Source organism: Sceloporus occidentalis, unplaced genomic scaffold (assembly GCF_023333645.1).
Source record: "Sceloporus occidentalis isolate IW3139 unplaced genomic scaffold, rSceOcc1.0.p SCAF_17, whole genome shotgun sequence".
Taxonomy (NCBI): domain Eukaryota; kingdom Metazoa; phylum Chordata; class Lepidosauria; order Squamata; family Phrynosomatidae; genus Sceloporus; species Sceloporus occidentalis.
This window is the reverse complement of record NW_028316997.1, coordinates 9,165,001-9,177,500: the sequence shown is the minus strand read 5'-3', so window position 1 is coordinate 9,177,500 and position 12,500 is coordinate 9,165,001. Positions and strand designations below refer to the sequence as shown.

The following is a 12,500-nucleotide window of genomic DNA, read 5'->3' as shown; positions in this document are numbered from 1 at the left end:
ATCCACCCAGAGGTGGTAGCCCTTATTCAAATAGGGGGACAGCAGGTCCCACACTATCTTCCCACTAGTACCCACAGATTGTGGGCAGCCAGGGGGATCAAGGTGACTGTCCTTCCCTTCGTAGATTCTGAAGGAAACAGTATATCCCGTCCCACTCTCGCAAAGTTTATATAACTTTACACCGTACCTCGCTCGCTCGGACGGGATATACTGTTTGAAGTTCAGTCTACCCTTGAATAGGACCAGGGACTCGTCTACAGCCACATTTTTATCGGGGGTATAAATTTCAGGGAATTTACGTGAAAAATAATTAATAATGGGCCTCAATTTATATAAACGGTCAAATTGGGGGTGCTCTCTAGGGGGGCATTGGGAATTGTCAGTAAAATGTAAAAATCTTAGGAGCCCAAAGTACCTGTTCCGGGGCATTATTTGGGAAAAAGCAGGGGTGGATATTATGGGATCTGTGCTCCAATAGGAGCGTATCGTGGGCTTTTTCACAATGCCCATCATAAGGGTCAGGGCCCAAAATCTTCTAATTTCATGGGAGTCAGTGGGGTACCAGGTCTGGCTTCTGTCTCCTTGGTCAGCTGCCTGACACTGGGCTGCATAGAGGTTTGTTTGAGCTGCTAGCAGCTCAAAAAACTCGGGGGCAAACATTAAATGGAAAAATGACTTTGGCTCGCTAGCATCAATGTCACATCTGATGCCAGGAGTCCCAGTAAAAGCAGGGATTACTGGGTCTATCATATTTGGGGGCACCCAATTATATTTAGAGTCAGGCTCTCCACGCCTGGCTTTAGCAGATGGACCCTGGCCATCATCGTCTTCCTCTGACTCGTCATTATCTGACGCACAGCAGGATTCCTCAGATATTGGATCAATATCTGATGCAGTCAGAGTGGCCTCGGCGTCTGACGCGGTCAGAGTGGCCTCGGCGTCTGACGCGGTCAGAGTGGCATCGTCATCAGACTGAGTGAGGCAGTCATGAGCCTACTCAGCGCTGAAGACATGTTGCGCCATTGTACACGACACCTACCTGGCCAATTTCTAAAACACTACACTATCCCCAATATATGATGTGGTTTTGCACTAAGCACTGCAGCTCTGCAAGACGAACTCTCTCTCTCTCTCCCCCAATGTCGCACATCCGGCAGTAATGTCACTGACCCGGATGTGGTTCAGTCCCCCAAGTCTAATGACACACCAAGTTGTTACAGGAGATCGGGCAGCAGAAAGCCAGCGACACTGGCTTCTGTTGCCAGGGGGGGTACTGTTCTCCAGTGCAGCGGCAGGGATGTGTTCCTGACGCTGCACGAAGGGCTAGACGTCCCGGTACGTCTATAGGGGATTGAAGGGGTTAAAGAAAAAAATCATTTAAAAGAAACAAGTTAGTGACAAACACCAGCCATTCATCAGCAAATGTGTTTGCGTGCAGGGTTCTCAAATGCACTTTTATTAGTTAAAAGAAAGGTTGTTATTTAAGGATGATAATGTGTGAAGTTGACAGTAAAATGATCCTTTGCAAAAAGGTTGCCTGAAGTTACATGCATTTGTTTACTTTATTCTTATATGCAGCATATATACCAGTCTTTCAGTGTGATTGGTTAATGAGGCACAGAGAGGATTTAATTGCATTCAAACTCCATGGAAACCGCTAACTGTTGTTCTCTAATTATTTGGAAAGAAGAATATAAAAAGTGTGCTTTTCAGGGATAATGCGGTCTTGTGCTGTAGTTGTGAGGATAGGGTGCATTTAAAAAACTTCTTTTGGTCTGAAATCTTTAAATGTTTCCAATAGAAATAGAACAGAATAGAATTTATATTAATGCACGACAACAACGGCAAAGAAGAACAATGTTTTCTAATTCAACTTAAAATTAGGTGTGGTATTTATCTAAGCAATGAAGTAAAATTTACATTTCTTATTGTTACATGATAGTAGAACAGCATTAGTGTGGAAGACAGGCTCATGGCTTCCATTAGGAGGGTACAACCAAAAACTGTGTATGGGCCTGGGCAAGCAGAATGGCCCGGCCTTCCTGATGTGTTATGGGCACCCTCATTGGGACTTGCAACCTACTACCAAGAAGTAGACCCTAGTGGGTTTTGGGGCTCAGGTGGCCCTTTTCTGAAAAATTAGGCCTAGTGGTCCCTTTCTGAGCAGTAAGAGGAGCATGGGGCAGGATGACAGGTGGTAGAATGAGCATGTGGCTGAATGGCACAGAGAGGCCCTGTCTTTAGGTTTGCAATGGGCCCTGGGCAGACTGTGCAAGGTGGGTGATTTAGACTATGATGTGAGTTTTAGACTAGTGTCTGTAGTCTGGGTTAGCTGGAGGGACAGTAAAGAATCATTTTCGCTTGTTAGGGAAAGTTTTGTTAAATGCCGAATTGCCTCCAGCGACCTACTAGCATCATTGGTTTGCCAACTCAGATGGCAGATGGTTACTGAGTGTGTGTGTGGGAGTCAGCAGATGATATATAGCAGTTCACATATGGTTACCAGTTAACCCTTTACTTATTTTGGTTCTGTTTTACTGTTACTGTGAAGATAGTTGTGTGCTTCTTTTTCTGGAGAATTCTTTATTGTTTTATATTCATTTGGGAAGCACAGGGTTATTTTAAATATTTATTTTTAAAAGTGAAATTGTATTAGGACACATATTTTTGGGTTATGTATTGGTTTGGTTAACACCTAGTGTGTCTCTTCAAGCAAATTTGTACCTAGTAATATTGGCTGGAGCCAGTTTTGTAGACAATAAGACTCGAACAGCTACATGGCTGGCAGACTGAAGCAGAAGGCTAGTACAGGAGAACCATAGTGTTCAAATAAGAGGTTGGAGAACTGGGCAGGTCATATGCATGGGAGGACTGGCACCTTTTAGCCTTGGGGCAAGAACACCCAAGTGGACCTTGTCTCTGTGTTGCCCTATGGAATTTCTTGTGCCTTCTTCTTTGTCTGCCTCTTTTTTACTCGTATGTCATTGCAGATTAGTAAGGTTTGCAAGGGTTGGTCCACCCTCCACCTATGAGTTCCAGTTGTAATCCCAACACTATCATCTTCTTACATGGTAGGATGTAAAAATGACCAAACTGTTTCCATGTTCACATCCAGGCATTTAGAATAAACCTCTGTGATCATGCCTAAGCTCTGTATATGCATGTTCTGGCTAACACATGCATGTGAGTGTCATATTAGTTACTCTATACATGTGGTTGCAAAAAAATAAAGCAAGACACATTTGGGAAATTTATTTTTATCTACTGACAGGGAAGCACAGGGAAAGTAAAAAAGAGTAGGTGTTTTATAAAATAACCATTAATTTATTAAATGCATATTGATTGCCATAGGAAAACAGATCTGTAATATTCAATTTTTTTTCACTGGGTGAGTCCTTTTACATGTATATGAAGGTCAGCTAATCTTAAAGCAATAATGTTACATAAAGTACATAAAAGAATGATTGGTGTTTATGGACACACAAATGCTGCTGGGCCTCATATCATCTTCTGTTGTGCTACTACCCACTGCCAGGCAGTAAAGAAAAGGAAGGAGGTTAACATGTGGAATGTTTGCCTGTGAATGTACCAATTCATTATATACTGTAGCTGTGGATTAATGGATGTGCTAAGCTTATCATTTGCTATAACCAGCTTTCAGGCAGTAACTACACTATTGCAAGTTACATAGTCAGCAACATACCCCTAATCTGTTATGTTTGTAGTATAAAAATACCGTACACAGACAAGTGACAACATAACACATATGGCCATGTTGCAGGGTGTGCTATCCTGTTAATTTTGCCTTAAAGGCTTATAGACAAGAATATACATATAATACTTTGATTATACAATATTGTACAAAATATTGTACAAACAGTTAATATAATCAGATCACCATGTAGTATGCAAGTTATAACTAAAAATGCCTTAAGCATGTATACTTTCATACATGGCCTATTTATATGCCAAGTTCAAATAAATATTGCATAACTAATGTGATGTCTCCATGATGAGCTATTATATCACTCATGTGTTAAATTATATGACTGTTATTCATATAAGACTTAATGGTTACTGTAGGCTTCAGTGTTTTTAGAATAACTTCATTCATTAATAAAAGTATCTATAGTTCTAACAATGTTATTATCGTACAGATATCTAGTTTAAAAATAAAGGAAGCTGTTGCAAAATATGGCATATGGAAAGAAATTCCTGTCCTTACATTATTCACCCTACCCTTAAAAAGACTGTCTTAAGCAATCACCAACTAACAATAGGGGACAAAATAATGATGAACAATAACCATGTACTGGTAGACCCTGTGAACTTTTACGTTATTCTACAACATACAATGATGCATTTGATTTTTTTCTGTTATATTGTCCCCCTCATTTTGGTATTAAACTGTATATTTTAGTTAGTGCTTTCATTTACAGGTCTGGAAATATTTGGTCACTGACATAATTTTCATAATTTTGGCTCTGTACATCACCACAGGGATAAAACAGCCGAGATGCAATTCAAGGGGTTGAACAAAAATATTGTATGAAATGTTTAGGAATTTTTTCATACACTGAGTTGCTTTTGCAGTATGTTTTGGGTCATTGTCCATGTGTAACGTGATTTAGGCTGAATCTGAGCAAACAATATATCCCTATACTCTTCAGAATCCATCGGGCTGCTAGTGACCCAGTGCCGTTGGAAGCCATGCATGCCCATGCCATCACACTGTCTCCACGGTGTTTTACAGATGATGTGATATGCTATGGATCATGAGCCGTTCCAAGCCTTCTCCTTACTTAGTTCACAGCAACAGCTTCCAAATGTGAATGAGACACTTTGAATCACTCCAGACCTTTTGCCTGCTTAATTGATGAAGAAACAAAGAAGAAATATCTATGATGTGAATCTCCCGTTCCACCACATCCCAAAGGTGCTCTATTGGATTGAGGTCTGGTGACTGTGGAGGCCATTGGAGTACAGTGAACTCAAGTCATGTTCAAGAAACCAGTCTGAGATGATGTGAGATTTGTGACATGGTGCATTATCCTGTTGGAAGTAGCCATCAGAAGATGGGTGCACGGTGATCATAAAGGGATGGACATGGTCAGCAACAATACTCAGGTAGGATGTCGCGTTTAAATGATGCTCAATTGGTACTAAGGGGCCGAAAGTATGCCAAGAAAATGTCCCCCACACCATTACACCACCAGCCTGAACCGTTGATACAAGGCAGGATGGATCCATGCTTTCATGTTGTTTACACCAAAGTCTGACCCTGCCATCTGAATGTTGCAGCAGGAATCGAGACTCATCAGACCAGGAACATTCTTCCAGTCTTCCATTGTCCAATTTTGGGAGACTGTGCAGATTGTAGCCTCAGTTTCCTGTTCTTAGCTGACAAGAGTGGCACCCGGTGTGGTCTTCTCCTGCTGTAGCTTATCTGCTTCAAGGTTCGAAGTGTTGTGCAGTCAGAGATGGTATTCTGCATACCTTGGTTATAACGAGTGGTTATTTGAGTTACTGTTGCCTTTCTGCCCATTCTCCTCTGACCTCTGACATCAACAAGGCATTTTTGTCCACACAACTGGACAATAAGAGGATATTTTGGACCATTCACCGTAAACCCTAGATATGGTTGTGAGTAAACCATGACTTACACCAGCATCACAGTTAACCCATTAGAGGAAAGCCAAGCAATAAAATAACAATAAAGGTTCAAGATCCTTAACGTTTCATAATTAAAAAGCTAAGGGAAAATATTTCTATATGGACATTTAGGGTACATAAGTCTGTAAATAAAAATTATTCACCTGCTGCATTTAACATCTGCAAAAATGCATATCAGAAAACGAAGCTGAAATATTAAACAAATAACACAAATTTGACTCAATAGAAACAAGACTAATACAAACTAAAAATCAGACTTTTTATTAGTGATTTGAAATGTATCAGCTACTTCTATTAATTACATTTATATATTTATATATATATATATATTTTATACAACCTTATATGACAATGGAGTGTTAATTTTCTTTTCTTAAATAGTAAAATAATTGGATTACAAAAAATAAATATTTACCTGCATGTTCACCAAATTATATTAGAGTGGAGCAATGTATTGTACAAGTTGTCAACCCAAATAATAGAAGCTGCAGTTAGCCATACTTTCAATAGAGGGAGATATTCCCTAGCACAAAGTTTTCTAATTGAATACAAGGCTGTTTATTGAAGAATTAAACCCACTAGAATGAACTGTCAGACATTAGATACATAGTAGATTCCAGGCCTTCCTCACATAGCGCAGTCATGTGGTTGCCGCACACACTCTCACCATCACTTGAGACCTCTTGATCTCAGATTGGCCCTGTTTCCAGACAGATTTCTCTATTTAAGCTTCTGGCCTACACAACCCTTTCACCCTCTGTTGGTGTCACTTGGTGAGTTTATCCAGTTTATTCTTTAAGAGCATCTTGGCTCCTGTCAGGGTCCTACCTTAGGCTCTCCTCGACCGCGGGGGTCTCCGTCCGGCAGGAGGACTGTTGTAACACGCGGCCCCATTACACGCGTGTTAGGCCGCATCCCCGGCCTCCAGTACGGCGAGCGCCGCGTAGGACGGACGCCACACGTGGAGTGATGGCGGGGGGCCGGAGGACAGACCAGGGGCAGGGCAAGCGGTGACAGACAGGTCACCGCTCACTAGAGCATATAGGTGAGGGGGGGATCTCTAGAACTGGTGGCGGTAGCTTTATTTTGGCAGACTATTTAAACCCACAGCACCTATGTATTATTACTTGATTGTTCTAGTCCCTTCCTGTATTTCACATACCCGTTTTGCTGATACTCGTTTTTGGATTCACTGGACTTTGACCATGGCTTGTTTACGGACTTTGCTGATATTCTCTTACCCCCAGACCACAGATTGCTGTACGGTACTGTTTATGCCTACTTTTTACTGGTCAGTGGAATGAACCATTTCTGATATTCCTTATACTGACTTTGCATCTGCTGTTTGCCTGGTGTCTCTCTGCGCTGTGCTCCAACCTTACACACCCTGACAGTTCCTGACTTGACCTGTTCCTGTGACCATGAGTTCTATCTGCTGATTTGTCTTGGTTCCTTCCTGTTTGCATCTCGTGCTGACCCAGTTGACCTCTTGTGATCTTATTTACAGTTTTGGCTAACTCGCCTGACCCAGCCTTTTTGCGACCTAGTCTCTACCTACGTTAGACCGTTGTTCTGTCTACTGTCCACTTTGTTCTGGCCAGCTTATTCATGTGATTGGCCCTGTCTTGTTGGACAGACACCAAAGTCTCCTGCCCCTCCACTGTTCCAGTCTCAGCATCTGGGGTCCAGTAACCTATGCTAAGTGTGAACATATATGATAAAAAGCTGAACAGTAGATGTTTCTAGTTTTTAAGAAAAAGCTTCTTTAATCTGGAGGGGGAGCTCAGAGGGATAATGACTTATTAAAGTTCTATAACTGACCAGTGCAACTGCATGCAGCAGGCGGTGCTGGAGCATACCTATTGCACTAGACACCCTGGAACTGGCCTCAATCTGGACAAAGTTTTAGCCTCAAAATAGCTACTCATACAATTGAAAAAAGCTACTCATACCATCTTCAGATGGAATCAGATATTTAAAAAGTAAATAATCCATATTATTTTGATATTTTCTTTTTTTTTTTTTTTTTTTAAATATTTCAAAGACTGGGTATTAAAGAACACAGTCAGCTAAAGACTTTATCCAACAAAAAGTGAAAAAACATTGCCCACAATATACGCGACCAAAAATACCAAACAAAAAACAAGTCTGTGTGGCATTACAATGTAAACTGATTAAGTAGGTTAAAGAGAAAGCTCTATGCTGCGCTCCTCTTCCTGTACATGTTTTCTTGTACAATAATAAATGGTGACCATAAGAAACTACTCATTTAGCATGAAAGTCTGACAGTCTGGTAAATAACCTGAGGCTCAGATCAAACTCTGAGTGTTTCCAGGCATGATATTTACATGAATCTAAACACACAGAGGGTGAAATTTGCAAACAGGTGCAAAACTCCCACTTCAATACAACAGGTAGATCAGCTTATTTATGTCAATAATGCTTCCCATATCCACACAATGTGGACTTTGTTACCTTTTACTATTAAAACACTATCTGTAAGACTGATGGAATACTTCATTTATTCATGGAGCAAGTGCAAAACACCACTGACCATCATGTGTAGTCTACATTCTCCAGCAGCTAAAGCCTCAGCATAAGAAGAATGCCTTCTACTTTCGGAGGATAAAATGTCAATGTATGTCGGTTCTATTTCACAAAACCTCCTTTTATAAGGGTCCACATTATATAGAGAAGTCCCTTGTGCTATATGATGAATGCCTCCACCTCCAAAGGGATTATCTGAACACCTGTGGAGTGTAACAATATTTGTAGCACAATGCATTGTTGTTCTTTTGCGACGTGAGTGCCGTTTTAGGAGTATAGCGATCATCTTGTGCTATGTTTCATAGATAATGTAGCAGAGAGTTGCTACTGACACACCGTTACAGAATTTACATGACTTGACACTTGGCTTTCTTGCCAGCATTAATTAGTTCAAGGCGCATTTGTTCTGGTTAGCAGCTGAACTCACTTTATGCAAGGTGCAGGGGGGGTGTTTATGGAGAATTCTATAGAACCCCCCCCCCATGCATTTGCAAAATGGTCAGTACTATAATTGAAAGATGACTCTCAGCTATCATATATATTAAAGTACATATGAAGGCTGGAGTGTATCTGTAAGTCTTCTAGTCCTAGAATGTTGTGAGTTCAACCTAGTCCTATCTCCTGTAACCTGCCAAATAAGCCAGTATGTAAATGTACGGGTTTTAATGTTATTGTCCATTTTATAAATTGTAATGTTTTTAGTGATTTGAATAATTTTTGTAACAGCGTTAACAAATCTGTGGTTATTCTATCAATAAAATGTAATGTAGTAATCCACTTAACTGAAAAAAGTATTTTCTTGTGAACCAACACGGATTTACATATACAGTTGCATATATGTATATACATACTGCTAACTTATACAAATACACAGCCAATATTTCTGTATCATTTGAATGGAAAATGTAAATAAAAAAATATTATTGGCTCATACTCTAATAGAGCTTTATATAACCCATTGTACAGCGCTACGGAATTTGATGGTGCTATGTAAAACAATAAATAATAATAATAATAATCTCACCTATGTCTTTAGTTCAGAGTCAGGCTCCAGTTCTACCTATTATCTATGTACCTTGCTGTGAAAGAACGTTAGTATGCTGAAATGTGTAAAATATCCAAATCTGATCCAGAAAAGTTTTATATTCCTTTCATTCCAAAGTATATAGGTGTTGTAGAAAATGAAGCTGTAGTGATATTCATTTGAAAAGAGATCGTTGTTTTACTTGTTTAATTCAGCTATTACACAATAAAATGAGTTATAACCAATGCAAAAAAACCATACTTCCTATTTGTAAACAGAAAGTACTCAGAAACAGCTAGAACTTAATTTAGGTTAATAAGATGTTAAGGGTACATTTATGTATTTAAGAGGCCGGTGAAACATGAGGAGTCAATTACAGGGAAAATGTCAAAAGCTACAGAGGATGTTTTTTCCCAGACAACATCATGTATGATGTCATTTATATTCCTTGTAATTCTGCCAGAATTCTAGAAAGATGACGGGCAATTCTTGCAAACTCTAAAGCACATAGGTATCCAGACCAGATGGCTACAGAAGGAAGATCGCAAAACTAAGTTAAGGAAGAGGTAGCAGGAACATCTAGGTTTTTCCCACATATTGCATCCTGTCCATTAATATGGAAATGTGACTCGTTAATTGAAGTTAAGACGTTATGCAAATAATTGCATTAATGTGCCTAAAACTCCATTTGTTTATTTGCTTACTTTAATGGACACAATTCACAGTAGCAGTAACTCTAGAAAAAGTAACAGGCATTCACTGTGATAATGTAAATATTAGTTAATATAATAGGACATGCTGTGACTTTTTCCATTTAGGCATGGCTTTAAAGAAATCAATCTAAAGTTAACACTAAGCTCTTGATCTTTGCATTGGCCATTGTACAAATCATGCATTTACTTCACAGTGGCTTTACTTGAGAAATAGAGGATATTTGACTTAAAACAAACAGTGTTTCATTTAGTTGAATACTTAAAACAGCAGCATTCCAGAAAGCCTCAAAAAAAAAAATTGTGACAAAATAATAGTTACTGGCTAGCAGTCTTAATTGGTTGGCTTCAAATTATCTTGGATCTTTACAATCATTTAGCCCAGTGAGCATTCCCCAGAAACTAGGCCATAAAGCTCAAGAACCACATTGGGTAAGGCAAATTTCCCAACAATGTGCACCTCAATGAATAGATTAGACGAGAGGATACATTTTCATGGGCTCCCTCTCCAAACGCAGAATCTCCACATATGCATTTGTCCCTTTCCCCACACCTTAGCTATTAGCTGCCTACAGCAATGCCTTATATCCCCCATATGCCACTCTGCCCCCCCCCGACTTACCAATGTACTTGTTCCTCATACTTCAGACTCCCTGGTGTCTAGTGGGGGCAGCCGGTAGACATCTGCGCAACGGAGCACCGGCGTGACATGACCTTTCGATGTTCCACCGGGGCTTCTATGATGGAGCACCAGAAGGTCATCTTCACGCCGGCGCTCCGTCATAGAAGCCCCCAGAGGAAGAGCCGGCAGCAGCGGAGGTTACTAGAGAGGAGGAGCCAGGTCCCCTGCAGCGCTGCCGGGGATCTGGATCTTAGTCTTATAGTCAGACCTCTGTTTGAGGTCTGATTATAAGATGACTTTGAATATAAGACGAGGTGTATTTTTCAGACCATTTGCTCTAAAAAAAAAACAACCTTATAATCAAGGAAATATACGGTACTAAATTAAAATATTTTAAAAATAGTAAAATATATATAAAAAAGTCAAAGTGAAACAAAATTTTAAATAATTAAACAGATTCCAGTGATATCACCATGACATCATAAGAGACACCATTTTTAAATTGGTACAAATAGGTGCGCTAACTATTCTTACCTCTCTATCTTGTAATGTAAATTAAAAATAATTCATTTCCCCTCAATCCAAAGTCTAAAATTAAGAAAAAATAGTGTAGTATGTAAGGGAACATTTTGCTCCCTTATAAAATAAAAATAAACTTTGCATGTGTGGTATAATTCTATTTAAATCACTTAAAAGATAAATCAAGACTATTTATTATAGGTGGCACCTATTGTGTATAAGAAATCCTAATTATAGTTATTGTATTGTTATTGCCTATACACACAAACACACACACATTCATCCTTGCCCTTACACGTACACATCCTGGCTTACACTTGCCCTCGCATCTGTACACTTGCTTGCCCTAACGTACCAACACTTTCAAAACATAACACACAGTCGCTCTTTCCCCTTTCTCATAAAGTCTCTCCTATCTAATTATCTCTCCTCTTTCTGCCCATCTCTTCACCTTTTCTTTGATCCCCTATTTCTCAAAATTGCTCATTATATAATTATATGAAGGTATTAGTATAACACTATTGAGTCTAATTTTGGTATTGGTATGGAGACAGCTGTATCGCAGTATGGGACTCTAGGTCCATGACCCCTCCACTTTACTGTTGATCTTCTTCATATAATTATATGTTGTACATTACTGCCTTTTAAGAGGACTGCAGTGATACAGGTGAGGTTTGTTTGATCAAGCTCCTAGGAGACTTCTGTCACAGAATACTAAAAAGCTTGCCAGCTAAAAGCAGTCACAGTAGGTGTGTTTTGCACTGTTTCAGAAAAAACTGACATATTTATGAGTCTCTGTCTGTAGAAACAGGATCTTCTTTCTGCTCGGTACCAATGGAAAAGGAACTGCTACAAAGTCCCACTGTGTGCCTGTTGCAAAGCAAATAAACACTGAGCATTCTTTCAGTTTGGTGTCAGATTAGTTTGTGTTCTAATGTAGCAATTAAACTAGGCCAGGCAATTAAAGACATTGACTCGGTCAGGAGTGTTGTAATAAAACAGAAAACATAGCCAATTTACTGCTGATCTTTCTCAAATAGTGTTACAAAGCCAATCAAATGAGATATTAACTGGTTAATTTCTGGTTTTCCAGTTGCTCGAGGCAGGGCACAATTAAATGGCTAGACAGAAATCAAGGATGACCAACCATGTCACCTTGGGGAGCGTTGAAGGATTTCTCTTAAAGCAGGGGAAAAAAAACAACCATTACCAATTATAACCATCAAACATAATAGTAATTCATAGAAACAGAAACTGGTAAAAACATTCTCAGGGGGCGTGGCCTGGCAACGGAGCTGCATGGACGTGTGAGAGACGAGCTCCGCCAGCACACGAGCGATACCGCGGCTAAACACAAGATTTTTACCGGGCAAAGTTTTCTCCAAGTAGCTTCTGGATTCCTGAA

The 12,500-nt window shown here is 39.7% G+C and overlaps 1 protein-coding gene across 1 annotated transcript in view; it reads right to left on the bottom strand.

The window, feature by feature from the left end:
- Window positions 1–10,595, bottom strand: part of LOC149302814 (receptor-type tyrosine-protein phosphatase zeta-like) — a 113,909-nt gene extending 103,314 nt beyond the window's left edge. Inside the window, exon 1 of the mRNA XM_089481997.1 lies at window positions 10,577–10,595. Coding sequence (XP_089338123.1) covers window positions 10,577–10,595 — 19 coding nt within the window. The remainder of the gene's footprint in view (window positions 1–10,576) is intronic.
- Between the last annotated feature and the right edge of the window lie 1,905 nt (window positions 10,596–12,500).